This window comes from Exophiala dermatitidis (genome assembly GCF_000230625.1).
Source record: "Exophiala dermatitidis NIH/UT8656 unplaced genomic scaffold supercont1.6, whole genome shotgun sequence".
Lineage (NCBI taxonomy): Eukaryota > Fungi > Ascomycota > Eurotiomycetes > Chaetothyriales > Herpotrichiellaceae > Exophiala > Exophiala dermatitidis.
This window is the reverse complement of record NW_008751651.1, coordinates 332,993-352,473: the sequence shown is the minus strand read 5'-3', so window position 1 is coordinate 352,473 and position 19,481 is coordinate 332,993. Positions and strand designations below refer to the sequence as shown.

The 19,481-nt window shown below is 52.0% G+C and overlaps 8 protein-coding genes across 9 annotated transcripts; 6 read left to right on the top strand and 2 right to left on the bottom strand.

Moving 5' to 3' along the window:
* Nucleotides 1–260: 260 nt before the first annotated feature.
* Nucleotides 261–2,561, top strand: HMPREF1120_06965 (uncharacterized protein; the record flags this gene model as incomplete). The annotated part of the gene is made up of 1 exon (XM_009161177.1): nucleotides 261–2,561. One exon carries the CDS (start codon nucleotides 261–263, stop codon nucleotides 2,559–2,561), a length of 2,301 nt encoding a protein of 766 aa, XP_009159425.1.
* Nucleotides 2,562–3,044: 483 nt separating this feature from the next.
* On the top strand, nucleotides 3,045–3,717 carry HMPREF1120_06964 (uncharacterized protein; the record flags this gene model as incomplete). Its single annotated transcript, XM_009161176.1, has 2 exons — nucleotides 3,045–3,116; nucleotides 3,502–3,717. The coding sequence occupies 2 exons, from the start codon at nucleotides 3,045–3,047 to the stop codon at nucleotides 3,715–3,717; spliced, it is 288 nt and encodes a 95-aa protein (XP_009159424.1).
* Nucleotides 3,718–4,066: 349 nt separating this feature from the next.
* Nucleotides 4,067–5,284, bottom strand: HMPREF1120_06963 (uncharacterized protein; the record flags this gene model as incomplete). Its single annotated transcript, XM_009161175.1, has 2 exons — nucleotides 4,067–4,485; nucleotides 4,876–5,284. The coding sequence occupies 2 exons, from the start codon at nucleotides 5,282–5,284 to the stop codon at nucleotides 4,067–4,069; spliced, it is 828 nt and encodes a 275-aa protein (XP_009159423.1).
* Nucleotides 5,285–5,596: 312 nt separating this feature from the next.
* HMPREF1120_06962 (uncharacterized protein) lies at nucleotides 5,597–7,688 on the top strand. The gene has a single exon (XM_009161174.1). It carries the CDS (start codon nucleotides 5,830–5,832, stop codon nucleotides 7,471–7,473), a length of 1,644 nt encoding a protein of 547 aa, XP_009159422.1. The 5' UTR covers nucleotides 5,597–5,829; the 3' UTR covers nucleotides 7,474–7,688.
* An 897-nt stretch (nucleotides 7,689–8,585) lies between these two features.
* Nucleotides 8,586–11,189, top strand: HMPREF1120_06961. Of its 2 annotated transcripts, XM_009161173.1 has the most exons (4): nucleotides 8,586–9,066; nucleotides 9,114–9,171; nucleotides 9,223–9,528; nucleotides 9,591–11,189. In XM_009161173.1, exons 3-4 carry the CDS (start codon nucleotides 9,282–9,284, stop codon nucleotides 10,841–10,843), a joined length of 1,500 nt encoding a protein of 499 aa, XP_009159421.1. In that variant the 5' UTR covers nucleotides 8,586–9,066; nucleotides 9,114–9,171; nucleotides 9,223–9,281; the 3' UTR covers nucleotides 10,844–11,189. The 2 variants fall into 2 exon arrangements, with proteins under 2 accessions (XP_009159421.1, XP_009159420.1); XM_009161172.1 differs by having other exon boundaries at nucleotides 8,586–9,171.
* Nucleotides 11,190–11,992: 803 nt separating this feature from the next.
* On the top strand, nucleotides 11,993–12,884 carry HMPREF1120_06960 (uncharacterized protein; the record flags this gene model as incomplete). Its single annotated transcript, XM_009161171.1, has 2 exons — nucleotides 11,993–12,573; nucleotides 12,626–12,884. 2 exons carry the CDS (start codon nucleotides 11,993–11,995, stop codon nucleotides 12,882–12,884), a joined length of 840 nt encoding a protein of 279 aa, XP_009159419.1.
* A 391-nt stretch (nucleotides 12,885–13,275) lies between these two features.
* HMPREF1120_06959 (uncharacterized protein) lies at nucleotides 13,276–15,211 on the top strand (the record flags this gene model as incomplete). Its single annotated transcript, XM_009161170.1, has 2 exons — nucleotides 13,276–13,531; nucleotides 13,587–15,211. 2 exons carry the CDS (start codon nucleotides 13,276–13,278, stop codon nucleotides 15,209–15,211), a joined length of 1,881 nt encoding a protein of 626 aa, XP_009159418.1.
* Nucleotides 15,212–15,870: 659 nt separating this feature from the next.
* Nucleotides 15,871–17,913, bottom strand: HMPREF1120_06958 (carboxypeptidase D; the record flags this gene model as incomplete). Its single annotated transcript, XM_009161169.1, has 5 exons — nucleotides 15,871–16,973; nucleotides 17,031–17,153; nucleotides 17,210–17,312; nucleotides 17,367–17,491; nucleotides 17,565–17,913. 5 exons carry the CDS (start codon nucleotides 17,911–17,913, stop codon nucleotides 15,871–15,873), a joined length of 1,803 nt encoding a protein of 600 aa, XP_009159417.1.
* Between the last annotated feature and the right edge of the window lie 1,568 nt (nucleotides 17,914–19,481).

Here is a 19,481-nt window from a genome sequence, read left to right as displayed (position 1 = left end):
CGTCTCTACAGGACTGTATCCAAGTGCAATCCAGTCTGCGATGGATGTCGCCACCCAGTTGCTAAGTTGTGGTCAAGTTTGTAGCCGGTCCATTTGTAAGACGGCGCCGCTGTCGACGCTTCTCGAAAACTGCGCGTCACGATTGTGCCTGGCACTGCCAGTTGCATGGGATTCAAGTCCAACATGGCTGCAATTCATAACCATTCCGCTTCGATCATGTTTTTGTTTTCTTTATTGCAATATCCAAGTTCTCAACAACAATGGCCTCGCCAGACACTCTAAAATGGTCGGGACAATTCCAAGTTGGACCCGCGAATCGGCGCCTCGTGGGAGACAAGATCACCTTGCCTCAGTCTGCCCTTGAAGCCCTCCTCGCCGCCGCGCCCGTCGTTTCTGTACAGAATGGCACTTCACGAAACCTCACATCCGCCTTTGATCCCTACAATCCGTATTCATTTGCCGCCGAACGTCGTGCGCGCGCCGCTCTGGAGGATCGCCAGCAACAACTTCCTCATCCGTTGACGTTTCGAATACAGAATCCTCGAAATGGAAGAGCCGTCTACGCGGGAATTCAAGAGTTTTCGGCCCCAGAAGGCACGATCGCATTGAGCGCCGGCCTAAAGGAGGCGTTGGGACTGTCAGATGCCAGTGAGCGGTCGTCGAAACAGACATCGAGGGAAAATACGCCCAGTGGCGATGTGGTTATGACAAATGGAGCGGACAGTCCCAAGGCAGAAACAGTCACAGTGCATGCACAGCAATTGCCCAAAGGCACCTACGTCAAACTGAGGCCGTTGGAAGCGGGCTATGACCCGGAGGATTGGAAATCACTTCTTGAACGATATCTCCGAGACAACTACACCACCCTGACCCGTAGCGAAATACTCGTGGTTCCCGGTGCCCGGCACGAGCGGTTCCGCTTTTTAGTCGACAAGTTTGAACCAGAGGGCGACGGCATCTGTGTGGTTGATACCGATTTGGAAGTGGACATTGAGCCTCTGAACGAAGATCAAGCTCGGGAGACGTTGAACAAGCGATTGGCGAAAAGCAAGCGGCAGCAGCAAGATGAGACGGAGGGCAGCTCGTCTGGAGGGATGATCAGTCTAGAACAGGAGGTTCAGGGCAAGGTGTTGCCTGGAGATTACGTTGACTACGAATTGAAGCAGTGGGACCGTGGTCAAGACCTTCATGTCATTCTTCAAGTTCCGGACGGCAATGGGAGCACCCTCGATCTTCTTGTCAATCCGTTCTCTGCTCGACAACGCTCCAAACCTCGAGAAGATGAATATGTGTTTGGAGACCTGAGTGTGCGGCCCACAAAAAGGCTGAAGATTTCCCATACCAGTGTTGACCTCGAGGAAGCCGAATCACTCAACCTGGCAGTTCACGCGTGGCGCGATGCTACGTCCGTCTCGACAGATGCCGAGCGTCCAATTGCGTATACCCTTAAGGTTACTACTTCTAGTGATCGGCAGACCGACTCAGCCGACAATGGTCCATCCGACATCTCGGCGGACGAGGTGATGTGCAAGAATTGTCGCCAAGTCGTGCCGAAACGAACTTTGCCTTTACACGAGGCTTTTTGTTATCGCAACAATATCCTCTGTCCGAAGTGTTCTGGTGTCTTTCTGAAGAACTCGGAAGCATGGAAGAATCATTGGCATTGTCCTCATGACGACGAATATGGTAACGACTCCACATCCAAAAGCAAACACGATGCACTGTTCCATCCGCCCAAGCCGATTCCCTGTCCTGCTTGTGAGTTTGAGGCTTTCAATGTCCCCATCTTGGCCCATCATCGCACGACGACGTGTCCAGGAAAAGAAATTCTCTGTCAGTTTTGTCACCTGGTGGTCCCGCAGAAGGGTCCTGACGACCCGGAGTTTACGGACGCCGAAGTTCTGCTGTCTGGCTTGACCCCCCACGAACTGGCCGACGGAGCGAGGACGACCGAGTGTCACTTATGTGGCAAGATTGTGAGGCTGCGGGACATGAAGACTCATTTGCGGCTACACGATCGGGAGCGGTTTTCTAGACCTAAGCCGAAACGGTGTGCCAACGGCATGTGTGGCCGCACAGTTCGGGCAGAGGACGAGGCGAGGGTCCAGAAAGAACAATTGGGCCTCTGCAATGAATGCTTCGGTCCACTCTACGTTTCGACGTATGACCCTGAAGGAAAGATGTTGCGCAGGAGGGTGGAAAGAAGGCTTCTCCAGCAGCTGATGGGCGGATGTGGCAAATCCTGGTGTCAGAACAGCGACTGGTGCAAGACGGGCCACAAGAACGTCACGGGTGAAGATAGGGTTGTGTCGGCCAAGGACGGGCTGCCCATAGTCAAGCCCATCATGGATCAGTTGGCGCAGGGAGTCACTTCGGGATTGAGGTTCTGCGTCGATGAAGTCAGCCAGACGCGTCGGCAGCTTGCTGCCGTCATGGGTCGAGACGGCGAGTACGAGTTGGAATGGTGTGCCAAAGCGTTGGAGGAGGAGAGGGGTGACGTGAGCGCTGCATTGGAGTGGTTGAAGCATCGAGCTCCTAAGATTGGGGAGACTGTGAGTTAAACGAACCGGTGTTCTTGACTAGCACCGGCACCGAGAATGCTGAAATGCATTCAGTCTAATGGAAATAGACTCTGTGTTACAACGCCATAAACATTCAGGCTTTGTCTGTTGTGACTAGCTAATTGAGATCATGCTTCCCTGTGCTCCTCAGGCTTGACCCTTGATCTTGACCCTTGACCCCTGATGCCAATGATGCCAATGATGACGCTTGACGTCATATACAGAAAGAAGTATCCCGGATTTTTGGGGTGTATACAACTTGAAGTCGACGGATTCAGGCAACCACATCTCACGCAACTCGGGTCCAGGTTCTCAAATTGATAGATCCAATCCTACAATCCTACCTATCCATACTTGTCCTTCAATTCTATTCTGAATACTTCAGCAGGCTCTGCAATACGAGAACACGAGCGAAGGCAAACCAGGATATGGGTGCTTAACAGACAACAAGACAAGAGGATCCAAACAAAACAATACAATAAAATGCCTATCAACACCTCCTCATCCGACGAAGGCGCCACAGGGGCTGCAAAGTTTGTTACATCGACTGTTGGGGTATGTACTACTAGTATCTTTTAGTATGCTATGGTATCCTACCAAGGATGCAGTGGCACACTGTTTATTTTGCTAGTGTCTATTTGCCTATATCGTACCTGTCTATATGTTTTCTATTTGCATGTTTACCTACCTGTTCACCTATCAGATTACCTACCTACCCCGAGAGAAACATCCTATGCTATCCTGCGTTGCTGTTCCTTGCGGTGCCTTGTCACTACCTTACTCAAGTTATACTGTATTGTCTCTCTGTCTTTCAATCTAGGGTTTACATCCGTCCTGCGTCCATCCATTCATCCACCCATCCACCCATCCATTTATCCATACCAACTGAGTACAACCCCTAATTCATCGCCAAGGATACTTACATGCTTATGCCATTTAGAACACAGTAGGCGGCCTCGTCCGCACCGTCGGCGGCATCACCGGCGCAGCAGGCCGCGGCCTAGGCGACACCATTTCCAGCGCCACGGGGAGCGTGGGCAAACCACTGGGAGATGGCCTTGCGAATGCGGCGAGTGGAGTTGAGGGTGGGACGAATAGAGTTGCGAAGGGGGTCGAGAATGCTGGGGAGTGGAAGGGGGGAAATACTAGGTTTTGAAATGAGAACGAAACTAAGACGGAACAGAGAGCCAAAATCAGCGAAGTCTACCTACGAGGGTACTGTACACTATTGCTGTGCTGGCTTGAATGGATTGAACGCGGTTCATCTTGACAGATGGGACCGGGGACTGTCGCCTTTTGGGTTCGGTTCTCAATTCCCTATGTTATAAATTCGGAATATTGGTAACAAGATGGTGTCCCACTGCACGACCTTTGGAACGCATGGGCATCTCTATGGACAATTCTAATCGTCGTAACATATCACTATACAGTATAACCATTCCCTCTAATAGTGACAAAGACAAAGCTGGAACTGGGGGCTTTATTCCGCCGACGTTGCTGACTTGTTATCGAACAGCTTCAGCTCCAGCTCCAGATCCAGCTCCGGATCCAGACACAATGTCAAGAGCATCTTCATCCGGGTGGACTGATGACCCTGGCCGTGGCCCTGATCCACCTGTCCATTTCGATGTCGTACTTCTGGTGGTGCTGCCTCGGGCGATTCCGCTTCTGCTTCCGCCGGCTGCTGCGGACCCAACGCCGTTGGATGCAGATCCTTGAGGTCGACCTCCTGGCCGTCGCCCTTCTCTGCCAATACCAAGGCTGTTGTTGTTTCCGTTGCTGCCGTCGTGTTGTGAGAGCGGACTGAACGAGTTCCGCTCGCGAAGCCGATCGATCCATGGTTTGACTATAGCCCACGCAAGTAGGCCTGCCGTGGCGAAAATGAAGACGACCACCACGGTTTCATCCTTGAGGGAATCGCGTTCTGTGACAAATAAAGACAAGATTTTGTTAGCGATGCCATACCAATAAACAACAATAATGGAATTATATGTGTTTCGGAAGGCTGAACGAGGAAATGCTAGGGGTCCAAGGGGGTGTGTCTGGGGCTGCCTTTGGGAAATTCGACATTATCACATGGAGGTAAGCACAGTAGCAGAAGACAACCGCACAAGTAGGCTGACTTCATGCCTCGTAGGCTGTCTGATTCATGTGGCATCGGACCACTAACCACCATTTTCCGTGTATAGGGAAGACGCCCATTGAGACAGTTGCTTCCTGATCACCTCCCGGATCCCTCTGATATTTGTGTAGTGACTCAAAAGCACACCATTCTTTCTCGACTAAAAGTCACTGACTATGGGCTCTCACTTACGGAAACACGTTGTAAACACGTCCTCTTCCCGCGCACCCTTGCATATCGGCAAATTATAGTCGAGACAGAACGCGCGCGTGCAATCAGCACAAGTGAGTTTGTGATGCGGTCTCGATGGCGACTTGTTGGTATCGCTGCCGTCGGCCCTGGCCTGTGCCTCTATCGCCCTCCTCTTTTCGTCTGAAAATGCGGGTGCGGGTTCCTCTCCCGACCGGATATCAAATTTATGCAGCGATGAGGACTGTGTCGATGACCCCGGTGGGTTCAGGGCAATGATGGTGCTGTTGTTGAAACATATACATTTGCAGAACGATGCTGCGGTCGATTTGGCCGCGAAGGACGATTCGAGGAGGGTGAAGAGGACCAGTAACACCGTCAGGGTTGTTGTTGTTGGATTCGAGAGCCGCATTGTCGATGCCGATACGCGGCTCCAGGAATGCGGAGCGAGCGATATACCACTGGACGTCGCGCTCTAGACGCGGACGGTAAAGACACTGTTTGCATTCAACGGCAGCCTTTGCGCACTCCGAGTCGCATCAACGATATTGCGCTTAAGGTGTTGCGTTATGCAGTAGTGTGTCTTCGGTGGAACTTGAGGACAAAAATGCATTTCCCCGCAAAATTTGAACCCTCCAATTTGGGGACGCTAGGCTCAATTCGGGGCGGACCTATCAGGTCACATGTCGAGCCGAGGCATGGAACTTCAGTTTGGGCCCTGCAACTCAAGTTCATTTTCTCCTGTATCGTGCCAGCGGTGCAACTGGAACTACAACTACTCACTCTACTACGTGCGCGCCTCTGCTGAATCTTGCTGCTGCCTCTCGGCCCTTTCCTTCCTAGCCTTCTATTCAAGTCATAGTCTGTGGAACCTTGACGTCGTACATTGTAGGTTGATGACACCGACCTAACAGTGAACACGACCTCCAGGCTCAGCCTGAGAGGGAATCCCAGATCATGGCATCTGAGCCACAGGTGCTCCGCTACGTTTTGACGGAGCGTGAGTATGCTCTGCTTAGACGATACATCCTTCGATCAAAAATCGCGCGAGATGGGGTTGGTAAAAGTCATCCGGAGGGAACGAACACCATGCACAGCACCGGTAGTGCTGAAGTGCCTAGCCGTCGCAACGAACAGCTCACTGCTACGTTCCGATCCGCCTCCCGCGTCTTCGTGCTCACGTATGGCTCTCTGAAAGCTATCGAGTCACTTCTATCGCGTGTTTCCTCCCGAAGATCTCCGACTGCCGAAAGAGCTGCAAAACCGTTGGTCGCGTCAAAGACGAGATTGGCGCTTTCACTCTCCTCGCTCCTTTTCCTTCACTCAGTCCTCTACAGACTTTTCGCACGGCTGAGACTCCGACTGCTCCATGAGAAAGTGCGGAGCATTCGAGACAGATACCCGCGGATTTACGCGGCGCTGACTTCTCGCATTGCACCAGCCATTGGCGCCAGCCTGTCCGGATTTGCCTTGGGAATCTGTCCCGCCGACCAGCTGAGGGTCACGGCAGTCATGTACGTCGCGTCCAGGGTGCTGGAGATAGGATATGCCGCCATCCAGCACACGCCGTTTATCGCCAACAAGCCTTCGTGGGTCGGAAGCTGGCTTCTGTTTGCTCTGGCACAGGGACAATTGCTCCACGCATTTGTGTTTGACCGAGATTGTTTTCCGGCGACTTACGGCCATTTCATTCTCGGCTACACACCTGAATACGTTCAGCGTCGGCCAGCAAGCCTGTCGCCCAGGGTTCGTTGGCCTCAACCGGACGACATTGTCGACGCCTTGGCCCAGATGGCCAGACTGAGATGGCCACCATTTGTGTCGCCCATTCTTCAACCAGACAATCCGAACACCCTACCCAAGGGGATCAATCCTATTATCTCCCCAGTAACGTCTCGGGCGCACCCCGCCATTTACAAACTATCGTGTGCACTGATCCATCCGTCGTCCCCGTCATGCTTCATGGCTTATTTGCGGCATAACCTGCTCGCCTTTCCACAGATGGCCAAGTTCTATACCATGTATTATGGACTCTTTGCCCTGGCGCACTTCAAGAAATTTGTCGATTCTCCTGTCGCATCGGCCAATAAGCTCGCGGAGAAGATTTTAAGGTCAACTTTTGCGATATCGGGGTCGATCGGAGCAGCATGGGGCAGTATCTGCTTGTTTCAAGCTATCTTTCCAAGGTCTTTTCTACCCAAGTTCCGCTTCTTCCTGGGCGGTCTCTTGGCCGGGATGTTCCAATTGTTCGATCGCACTCCCGCTGGGCACATGAATGCACTATATGCGGCACGGACAAGTGTGTACTCGCTGTGGAAGGTCGGGGTCAAGCACGGTTGGTGGAGAGGGATACGTGGCGGAGATGTATGGTTATTTGTGGCTTCTTTGGCCTTGGTCAACGTGGTGTACGATTTGGGACGGCATACCGCGGCGGGTCAGGACTCGGCGTTGAAGCTGGTCAAGGTTCTGAGAGGGGAGGTGGAGTTGGGGTTGCAGAACAAGCCGACACAGAAAGGGGATCAGAATGAGGTGTTTGGTGATGAACAGCAGGGAACTATGAGCGAAGGTACGATGACCGTAGATGAGGCGACGAAGAGTTGAGATTAGCGTGTAAAAATAGGTGATGTTGATTTGGAGAGCAGCTACAGTTTGTGTTCATGGGACGTACTTAGGTACCTTAGAATGGTCGTACGATATTGTAGCACCAGTATTCCATGTAATAGCCAGGCACCTTAAGCGTCGAGCTTCCAATGCTCTTACTATAGGTAGTACACAGTATCGACATCGTATCCTTCAATTGTACAGTACAGCGGATATGTCCCGGTCCACACGTGCCCGCGTTATTCTGCCGGTAATACTACGTCAACGGCGCCTGTCACCCACGTGACACAAAATTGTGTTGCACAGCCTGAGGGCTCCGATAGCAATGTCCTTGTGAGACAACGAGGATCTCGACAAATGTCCATAGATACCTAGCTACGTGCCAGCGGTATGGTCTATTCCATCACGATATTGTAGCGGAAGAAACTGCCGTTATCAAACTACAACGTAGAAGCATAGATAAGGTGCAATTCGTTCAATGGTCTACAGGGGCAGTAGGTCGCTTATTTCTATGTTGTGTCAAACTACTAGTAATAAGATGGCAAAGTCCACCGCATTTTTAGGCCGGAACAATACGATAGTGATGGTCACACTGCCAGTGCACCGGGCGTCAATCCCCCGCAAGTTACTAGCACACCGTGACACGCCGCCTTTGCTGTAACTCGACCCTTGGATCCGCGGACCCTTTGCTTCTTGGATGGACTGATGGTCATTGGAATGATGAATGATGCCAGTGCCAGTGGTGTAATTCACCCCCGGACTTTGCATCTTTCAGATCTATCGTCATAAGTAAGTGGTCGAGGCGCATTTCCAGTGGCTGCTCAACTCGAACAGGGACAGAAGCCGATTCCCGGACAAACCACGATGCGGATTCCTCCCCGAGTGCCGCGATTTTTTGATTGCAGCCAATAGTGTCTTTTTCTCCAACTCACCGCCCGCAAACACCAGGCGGTGAAGGGTTATTCCAGCCAATAGGAGAAACGGAGCCCATCAGATCCACTTGCCGTTGCACTGACATTTCAACCTCATCATGGTTCCACTGCACGCCACTTCAGTTCCAACTTGCTCTGTAGTCTCGGTCTCTACCTCGAAATACACGGGTCATAGTAGTTGCCGACATCTACGTCTGGAGTACCTTGATGTCTTCGAGGAGTTGAAGGCCATGAATATGGTACCTACAATGCGGACATGTCCTCAACAGAAAATAATTGCATACGGATCCTCAGTAGGACCTGCGTCTCCAACTCAGTAGCTAGTACGAGAAGAGTTGGTTGATCTGGGCCGTGTCCCTGCACCCGCATCTCATCGAGATCGTCTGTCAGTGTGCCTCCACTTACTACTTCCTGGCACACTGGCACTTCTTCGCTGTGCTCGTTTTTCATCTCTTTCTCGTTTCCTCTTCCCCTTCAACTTCTTCAACTCCTTCGGCTGCCATAACATCGCTGCTCAGCCTAGAACTCTCGCCCGTTCTCACTTTACCGCCGACTCCTCATACATACCGGGTGTCGGCGACTCGCTCGACCCCGGTCCCCAACATCCCAACCCACGCCATCCAATCGATAATTAGGGCGGCTTCTGCGTGGAGGACAGGTCGTAAGAGACAGGGCACACTTCAGAAAATGAGACTTACATGGAAAAAGACCAACAACGGCACTCCCAGCGACGACGATTTCCCTACCACACAATTCTTTATTCTCTGTCAGTAGCGTTCCTCCATCGCTCCAAAACGCGGCTAACAGTTGTTGCCAGCAATATGTCGGATCGCCGAACCTGTCGCCATCACGGCGATTTTCCCTTACGCCTGGCTCATGGTCAAAGGCTTTGGAATGCATGATGCTTCCTTCTACGCCGGTATTCTGATTGCCTCCTTTTCCCTCTCCGAATCTCTCACCAGTCTATTCTGGGGAGGCCTCTCCGACCGAATCGGCCGAAAGCCGGTGTTGCTCCTCGGATGTTTTGGCACCATGTTGTCTCTCATCATGGTTGGCTTCTCCACCAACTTCACCATGGCCTTGGCCGGCAGAATCATTGGCGGTGCCTTGAACGGGAATATCGGTAAGACTTCCTACATGAGAAATAAAGGACTCTGTCCAAGAGCAGTCACTGACGTGTTGCAGGCGTGATACAAAGCATTGTGGGCGAGCTGGTCACGAAACCTGAGTACGAGCCCAAGGCATATTCTATCATGCCCTTTGTCTGGTCAATTGGTACGATTATTGGTCCTGCCATTGGTGGTCTGCTCGCGGACCCGGCAAAGTCATACCCAAACCAGTTCTCCAGAGACGGCTTCTTTGGTCGCTATCCATGGGCGTTGCCAAACCTGGTTTGTGCTGCCTTCATGCTCATTAGCATCATCTGTGGGTTCTTCTGGCTGGATGAAACTCATCCGGGTTTCCGCCAAGGAGCTGATGCGACTGTCCACCATGATATCACAGAACAGACACCCATGATCAGCGCAGCAGGGGCGAATGCAGACCCCGGTGTCGACCTCAGGCGTGACTCTTTTGGAACTTTCAATGAGGTAGATATGCCTAAGACCCAGCATTGGGAGCTCAACCCAGACGGGACATCGCGGGCCCCCTCCTTGTCTGAAAACGATCGTGAGAAATGGCTCACCAAAAAGGTGGTCATGTTAACGGTGGCACTTGGTCTGTACACGTACCACTCTATGTGCTATGACCACCTCCTCCCCATCTTTTTTCAGGATCGGCGCATCGATCATGTCACCGTCCTGGGTGCAAGCCCCATTCATATTCCCGGTGGCCTGGGGTTGAATACCAAAGACGTCGGTGTGATTTTGTCTGTCAATGGAGTCATTGCTCTTTTCATTCAGGCTGTCATTTTTCCGTTGGCCGCGGAGCGGCTTGGCATCTGGCGTACTTTTGTCATGGTTACCATTTTACATCCGGTGGCCTTCTTCATTGTGCCTTATCTCGCTCTTCTTCCAGAAAACCTCGTATACCCTGGGATCTACACCTGTCTCACCATCCGAAACCTTCTGTCCATCCTCGATTACCCAGTCATTTTGATTTTGCTCAAGCAGGCAAGTCCTTCTCTTTCGGTGTTGGGGCGAATCAATGGTCTTGCCGCCTCTGCCGGTGCAGCTTGCAGAACAGTTGCACCTCCAATTGCCGGATTGCTTTACGGTTGGGGTCAGGAAATTGGTTTCACCGGTCTTGCTTGGTGGGCTGCTGGCGCGGTAGCCATTGTCGGAGTTTTTCAGTTATGGTTTGTTCCGAGGGAAAAGAGTCAGACAACCATTGTCAAATCAATCTTGCCTTGTCTCGATAATCCGAATGAGGAGATGCCATCCGATGTGGTTGATATTACAGTTGTGGATGACGAAGATGATGATGATTTTCACATGTAACAATACTTTACGACGACCGGTACGCTTACTGCTGGTTTTTTGGGAGGGGTTGCCGCGGTTGATTTCCTTGGAGTTCAGCGAGAATAATGATCGAGTCAAGATGGTCTATGGCGCCTTTACGGTGATGAATGGGGGCGTGCTATAGACCAAATGGTTCATGGGGTTTCTGCAAGCACAAGACTCGGATGTGATCAGGATCATGACTCGAGCGTTACGGTCAAAGGCGTCTGGGCGAAAGAGGGAACTCATGGAATACAAAGACGAGTACACCAAAAGACTTGAGATAGATTATAGCAAAAATACATTCGTTCAGCAATGATAGAGGAACTTGAACTGAACTTGGCCATTCCACGCTTGATTCTGGGTCATTTATGCCATTCACGTGACTCTCAGGAGAATCTGCTACTAATCTCTCTATTTTGATAATCGGCCAGCCACGGCAACTTGAACCGACCACTGATGAGATTTTGAGAAGCTGAAACAGCCACCGCCCTCCAACAACTTAGTAACACATTCTGTCTCAAACAGTCGCAGTCAGCCATCGTTCCGTCCACATTGGCGTCAAATAGTCGCCAGGGCTGGTTTCAATCTCAAGTTGGATCTGCACCTGGCTTGTTGCCAAACATACAATGCAAACTTTCCCTTGAGCTCCTATGAAACATGCTATATTTATCTCTCTGCCTGTATGGTCAAGCTAGGTCAAGCTGTCTTCAAACTCAGCTACTATAAGCCATTCGTTCTCAGGTATGGAGGGCAGTATGCTACACGACTTCGCTTCATCCTACTCCGGGCGACTCTTTCACCTCTGGCCAGATGAAGTCGATTCTCTTCACTATGATTCATCGCGCTTGAGGCCAGGCTATTGACAGCGCGGCGTCTTTTTATCCCGAACTATAATTGTGTCACTTTCTGACTCTTTATCTTGATGCCGGTAATAAAGGTTTGGATTCTATTTTTGCTCTGGGATAATAGACAAAGACGCCCCTTGACTTGTGGTCTAAAATTTTTCCCTTTGTCTTGATCGAAGCATTTCTCCACATCTCTCGGGTTACTCATTCTCCCCTTGCCTAAATACTTCTTCGTGCTTGTCTTCATCTGCATATTGTCTTCAGGGGACTGTTTTGAAGGCGAAGATTCCAAGATATCATCATGTTCAGCAGAAACCGCAACAGCCCTGAGAAGACCTCGGAAAGTGAGGACGCTGGTCGATCATCCTTTCCGATCGTCAACCTTGACAGTAGTCAGGATCCCGAACGCCATGACACGAAACCATTCCCACGAATTGAAACGTACAGCGTGACGTCTACGCAGAACAGCAGCGTCCACTCTATCCCAACTACAAGCATCGACACATCAGATTCACCACTACCAGTGAAGCCCGTGCCATTAACCCGGCTGCCTTCTGTGCATACGAGATATATGGAGATGCTGTTGCATTTGGATGAAATATCGAGCACATACAATATACTGGCTAGTGTATTTGCCTGGATCATTTTGGCTGGCTTCCTCGTGGTTCCTGGCACTTTCACCACCTTCAAGAAAACCAAGACCTTTCAGGACCTCGACGACGACGACAGCAATGAAGTGGCCCATACCATTGTGCACACTGTTGCACATATCGGCCTGCTTTGGCTCGCAGGGGCATTCTGCGCTATTGGAGCCCTAGGATGTTTTTGGCTTTGGTTCCGCTGGAGGAAAAACTACATCTGGCTCATCAACAGAATTTTCTTGTAAGTTGTTTTACTCCTGAGTTTGCGGTCTTTTGACTAACTAATATAATAGGCCTGTCACGCTCAACTCGGTCGCCGGCTTGATCACGACCCTTGTCAATGTCTACACCGCTCAGAAGGGTATTTGGAGTGTAACGGCGAAGATCACGGCTGTTGTTACGGGTTCTTGTGTTGCAGCGGGCGGGTTTTTATTCGCCATCTACAATTTCTGGGCTTTGGCCAGGGTCAAGGAGGCGCATGTGAGGGATATGGGCCTGGAGCTTCCAACGGATGGCGAGACGTCGGTCAACAAGGTCAAGGCAAAGGGTTGAGAAATCGCATTACGACCGGCCGATGTCTATGTCACTGCCTAGGTCTGAGGCTTCCTCTACATGCTTGTCGGATGGATGAACGATTCCTTTACAGTAGGTACACATTCACAATATACATGGAAGGTCGGCAGTGTCTGTTGGCTACATTAGGTATGCTTCTTTCCAGGTTCTCTCAGAACAGTCGACGCTGGCATTGCTGACGTCGACGTTGGAACGAGGGAAGGAACACCTGCACTCCTGCCAGGTTCTGGCTTCTCCCTCCCATTGCATGCATCAACTTCAGCTCAGCTCAGAGATCTTTTCTTGATCGACATCCTTTACACCACATTCCTAGCTCGATTCCTAAATAGCCTGAATATTACTCATTGCACCACATATACAGATTGTCAAGATGCCTAAACCCACTCATTCAGCATCTGCCTCGCCCGCCCGCAAGACGGCGCGCCGCCGCGTCCGCCGCCAGCGTTCTCGTGCTCGACGTCTCAACCAACAACGTGCCAGCGGGCCTTCCAACCGGCGGCCCGTCAAGCGAAGAAAGCTCCGTGATCAAGCTTCGCTGGATCTCGGAGAATGTCTATACGAATGTCAAGAACGTGGCTACCACATGGATTCCGATGTTTGCCTTGGGCGAGGAGTGTTCTCTACTGGTCAGTGGTTGACACCTTCACTCGCTCATTTTTTCAGTACTCACTCAAGCTGCAGGGAACCAATACCCACTTCTCGATCTGGATGTGAGCGACCCGGAACCCTCCATCGAAGGACCCTCACCGGACCTCCCGCACTCCCCGCAGAGCCTTGCAGCTCTCATGCATCCTGCAAGTTATTATTGTCCTCCGAGTCCCGAAGTCGAAACGCAAAGAGCCGTGCTTAAGCCGAAAAAGCCACGCAGTTTCAAAGAGATCACACAATCTCCATCTTCTTTGTTCCCCATGTCCTTCGGTCATGGAGGCTCTGATGCTGGTTTTAGAGTCAAAATCCCCGACGAACTTGCGGATCCACCTGTTGAGGAGCAGCCACGCCAGTACCGCATAGGATTCCTGGATAACATACATATCCCTAGTCCGACACTATACCGCAGCCTGAGCCAAGGAATGCCTAGCTCATCCACAGAGAAGGAGTTTCCTTTCTTTGAATTCGCCTACGGTCAACCTAGGCCCGAGCCTGACTTTACAAGTTATCGCACACTCGGAGATTCAGAGAGGCTATTAGAAGCTGGTCTACTAACCGGCCCCGAAGTGTCAACCTCCTTTAAGTCTTCACTACCGTTGACGAATCGAACCTCTCTCACACAGCGCGCCGCGTTTTCACCTGGCCAAGCAGCGGACAATAGCGCCAATGACGGTGGTTCGGAGCAAACGCCAGGTCGAACATTAACCGATCAATTTCCAATGCCTGGTCGCTACCCTTCTATTTCAGACGAGATCCCCAGACCTAAAAGTCCGCATCCAAATGCTATTTCCAACATCTCCTGGTTCTACGATGCAAAGGACGACACTCTGATATTTCCAATGTTGTGGTCTTCTGGTTCCTTGCAGGATGTTGTGTCTAGCAACCGAAGTCCCAATAACACTGTCGAGACAGGGGCCAATCCAGCTGCCAGTGCCGATGATCATGATGCCATGTGCCGGATCGATGTTTTTGACATGCTTCCTACTTCGTTACAGCCTTGTTATGCATCCGGACGACGTCCATCGACTCTGGACCTTGACGATTGCGTCAAATGCAAGCCTTGCGAGACAGTCAGCTTGTCGCTTAGCCCTCACTCGTATGCACCGTCAGGACGTGCAGACACCAGCAAGGACATCGTGCAGGTGACACTCCACCGCCATCCTTTTACCGGGTGGCCTTTTGCACATTGCGGCGTTGACAATGGAACGGATGAGCCTCGAACGTCACAGCGGACTGTGGACAGCCAGGTCGGTGGAACGGAGAATGATTTGAAGATGGTCGAGTGGGTGAAGGGTCTGGGTTTCCCGGCTGAGCCATCAAATTCCAATGGAAGCGTTTCGAGCGATGATATACCTCAGCCACGTCTCAAGTCCGCAACCGCCCCTTCAACTTCCCCAGCTCGTGAAGCGAATCCGACCATGCCTGGGCAAGGACCTGAAATGGCCGCCCCTAGAGGTCCCGACGACAAACAGGCCGGGGTGGACGCAGCCGAAGACGAGGGTTATTACACCGCCAACGAACATGACACCGATCTTGAAATTGTGACTGGATATCAAAGTGAGGATGAATGGGCGGAATGGGACTGGGACTGGAAATCGGAGTCGGGTGAGGAGGAGGCCGACAGCCGCATTGGACTTTACGCCACAGATTGGGAATAGCTGATGAGGCTGAAGCATGGGTCGAGATTAGAGGAGGGCAGTATAGGTCAAACATAGCTGCCACCGCTGCAATCCACCCGCAGCCTGCTACTAGTATGGTGCGGAGCTGGTGATGGGGACCTGGTTGGGACGACAAGCTTGGTCATTCGGGGTATTGACGTGTTCGAGGTGGGACTTCAAAAACATGCAGAGACGAGCCGACCTACAATACATTGACTTGACTATGTATCGTAGCCTGCTGTACTCTGCAATAAATCTTGGTACTTTGAAGTCTCTCTACAAGTTTTGTTTGTTGGTTATGTAGACATTGCGACTGAATGCGTCGGAGGTCCAATTTCGGGAACAGCAAAGCAATCATTCTTGCAAGGGCTGCTGTAGAGAGGGACAGATCTACCTGAGGAGGTTGGCAGTTAGTGGTAGGTATATACATATCTCGTACCGTACAGTGTGGCTGTGGCCAGATTATGCAGCCTCGTCCTGGCCCTGATTACTACATCTTAAAATAACTGAGAAGCTATATTACTGTAATGGGTTCATTCGCTTTCGTTTCGCATCCCGCCGTGCCACTGATTGCCAGTGTGTCACAAAATAAACGAACAGACCGCGTTGCATCAGGTCAGCCGTCGAGTGCGCCAACCTGAGCTGATGATGGAATGACTTCACCACCACCAGCTGCTGTCCTCGCGCTTCTTGATCCTCATAACCGGGACATTATTCACAGCCGCGGCGGGGGCGGTCGTAGCGGCACCGCCCAAAGCACTGGAGGTGGCTGCAGCGGTTGCGGACCCCGAAGCGGCAGCGGCACTAGTAGTACTAGGCAAAGGCACAAACGGCTCCGTATGCGTGGCGCTCGCAGGACCAGACGTACCACCCTGGTTACCGTCGACTTTATTTTTGCCTGTTGCAATGTCCAATCCCGAGATGGCGCGCGAGAAGAAACCCAATGCCGCGACGGGCTGGTAATAAGGGACTTCGTGGCCAGACTCATAGATGCGAGTGAAGCTGAAGTTGCCGAACTCGCGGGTCTCGCCGTACTCGACGCCGTCGACGGTGAAAGGAACGTAACCTGAAGCGGCGAAGTCGGCGGCATGTGGCCATTTCAGGGCCAAGGATACTGCTTCACCCCCGAACCAGTTGCAGATGTAATCTGCGTCTCCATAAACCAAAGTCACGCGCACGGATGAGGTGTTGAGGATCTGTTCGAGATCTTCGAGGAAGTTGGGATACACAAAGTCGCCCGTCTGCTGGAAGGCATAATAGACTTCATTGTTGGCTGTGCTGGTGTAGTTTGTGTCGACGCCCAGTGCTGCCTGCGTGGATGCTAGGTTGAGATAATCCATGAAATAGTCTGCTGGTGTGGGATCGTCGGATGGGTGTCGGATGTCGTAGGTCCCGCGTCCGCTGTAGTAGTAGTAAGGGGATTCGACGTTGTCCCTACACATGTCTTCTGCCTCTGTACAAACTGCTTGGCCTGATAGGGTGGTGGTGTCGACTTGTGCGCAGAATTCGATTTGTTCCAGACATCCTCCGTGCATGTGAGCTGCAAATGTCATGTATTCATAGACTTCGTCGGGGACGGCTTTGATCCCGTAGGTATTGTTGTTGGCAAAGATCGGGTAGTAGGGTGCTTGGATGTATTCGTCGATGATCCCGTTGATGATTCCAAGGTTGACGAATTCAAAGTATTTGCCCTGCTGGGTGCCGTTGGCAATCGCCTGGTTTTGCTGGTAGAAGTAGTTGAAGAACCCGGGACCGTAATGACCTAACAGCTGCTCAGCTCACGCACGTATAGGATGTGAAAGTAAGTCATTTTCCTTACCTCCGTATGATTCAGTCCACAGGTTGAATTGGGTGGATTGCACTTTCGAGTCCAATTGCGGTAAAGCCGAGTAGAACGCTTGAAGAACTTCCCAAGCGGCGATCGCGGCAAGATCGGTCGTATCTGCAAAGCATGTGAGCTAGCTGTTCGTGTTCATGCAGACAGATAAAAGAACTTACCGATGGCGCTGGCGTTGATCACTGGATATCGTCCTGTTATGTTGCCGTTGGATTGAGAAGCGTTGAGGAAGCTACCCGTTAACGGATCCAGAGACCCAGGTTCCTAAATGACAGTGTCAGCTCAGCCCATCTCTTTGAGTCGTTGGGTAAACCTCACCTTTGACCCGTAAGAGAAGCCCACCCCCAGAGGCTGACTGAGGAAGATCATGTTGGAGGCCTCGTTCCAAGCGTATGGATTCAACTGCGTCACCAGATCTTCCGTGATATTGCAAGGGCCGAGTTCTACAGATATGGTCAGTTCTGCGTTTCCACACCCCCGGATACTTGCCTTCGAACAAGCCGATGAGAGAGTCACTCCCCGGTCCACCGTTCAGCCAAAGCGTGATTGGATCATTGGCTGGATCATGTCTGGACTCGAAGAACCAAAAGAAACTGTGAACATCTGGTGCAAGGTTGATGAAACCCGCATAGGAGTTGACGCCAGGGGTCGTCTCACAGACACCTTCTTTGCCGGGCTCCTTGTAGGTGATGTTGACCCCGTTGGGACTTTGAATAGTCTGAACTCCCACAGGCTCGGCCGGCAACTGACGTGGTAGGACCTGAAGACTGGGGCCACCTCGCTTGTTGTGGACTCTAGGGCCAGGAATCGCCGAGACACTGGTGACCAACGCGCCGACCACCGAAAGGAGTCTTGCAGCTTGCATGGTGAAAGTTGTGGCAGTTCGTTGACAACAACTCGAGAGCAACAACTCAAGCGCTGGTCAGGCGGTCGAACAAATACTTTGACCGCAATCTGAGCACGATGTCAAGCAACTTGTTGTGTAACTGCACAGCACACCCACCAAGACGGATACCTGCGTAGGACAAGAAGAAAACTTCCACACCGCAGACGAGCGCGCGAGGGGCATTTAAAGTAGCAGAGAGCTCTTGTCGTACCTACCTTGTCCTTCCCCATCACCTACCGGATAGTAGCTTCCTGGATGAGAAAGGTCTTCTGCACAATGCAGTGGTTTGTTTCTAGTGCCTGCACTAGTTTGCAGCTGTTGCAGCTCTTGACTGGCTCGAGAAGCTCGACGAGAGCTCTTGTTCCTAGCCATCGAAGCTCGAATGTCCGTGCTGCCTGTCGCTCCCCCGCGGTAGGCGTGGGAAGCTCTGAGCTAGAGAGCTGTTATCACGACGATCTCAACAATCGCGTGCCATTGCGAGCTTATTGGGACGTGTTTTTAAAGCTTGCCATTCGTCAGAACCCCGATGTTCACCGGGAGGTGCACAGTCGATGACGATGAGCTTTGGGGAAGGTTGCATTCGGGCCGGGATCATGGATGACCAGAAGATGGTACAGCGGAGAACGGAGAAGACGTTAGATAGCGGTACCCTGGCAACAATGCGGTAAGCAGAACTCAACGTCACTGCAGCGCATGGGAAGATACTACTAGTAGGTCGCTCCAGGCCGACTGGGAACATGCATTGTTCTCGAAGCGACAGACCAAACAGGAATCTAGGTGTTAGGGTTGTTGCTCGTAGGGCAAGTCGAGGAACCCCCCCGGCGGAGGCAAGCGAAGCTCTCTTGGTCCGTGATAAGGCACATCCCGGTCGCAGGGGGATCCTCGTTGTACTAGTGATCGTTCTTCGTTCTGCCTTGCCATCGGTATTTGTCGAGGCACGACCTAATACTCGGTCGTTGGTGTCGGATCGTGATCTTATCCGACACGAAAAGGCCGTGAAAAGCCGATAGCGTAGGGAGGAACAAAACACCTCCATGACCGGCGGTATCACTGCCGTCTTGTGCTACCGCGACAAGCCATCTTTGCATCGTTTTTGTATGACTTGCCCTGAATGTAGGACAGAAGGTACACACTCTTTGAGCTGCCCTGTCGCCACGGGATTTGGGCCCAGGCCCGCGACGGTCCGCCAGTTTCATTGCCGTGCCATGCAGTGCCACTGTTGCAGGCATCGCGGCAGTGGTGGCGTGCTTGAACCTCTGCTTGAGCTGCCAAGTGACGGCAGACTTGCGGCCAGCCTGCGGGAGCTTGGAGCCGCCGCCTTATCTTTTGCCCGCACCCAAGGTGGGTACAACTGTAGCTCGGAGTTGTAAGGTGACATTACTAACGCCGTAGGAGGAAAGTGAGGATCAATCGTCCAGCGGGGAATCGGTGTAGCGCTAGTAGTAGGGGAAGCAGGGGTCGTGGGAGGCCGCAAGGACCCAGCTCTGGAGGAGGATGAGGAGGACGAGGACGAGGATGTGAGGAGATGCGGATGTTGGTCAGTCACA

What these genes read in the sequence shown, in the direction of transcription:
- HMPREF1120_06961 (XM_009161172.1), top strand. Translation starts at nt 9,093, where the DNA reads ATGAGACTTACATGGAAAAAGACCAACAACGGCACTCCCAGCGACGAC. An exon ending in CACACAATTCTTTATTCTCT is followed by an intron (nt 9,172 to 9,222) that starts GTCAGTAGCGTT and finishes AGTTGTTGCCAG; the next exon opens with CAATATGTCGGATCGCCGAA. An exon ending in TGCCTTGAACGGGAATATCG is followed by an intron (nt 9,529 to 9,590) that starts GTAAGACTTCCT and finishes GACGTGTTGCAG; the next exon opens with GCGTGATACAAAGCATTGTG.
- HMPREF1120_06962 (XM_009161174.1), top strand. Translation starts at nt 5,830, where the DNA reads ATGGCATCTGAGCCACAGGTGCTCCGCTACGTTTTGACGGAGCGTGAG.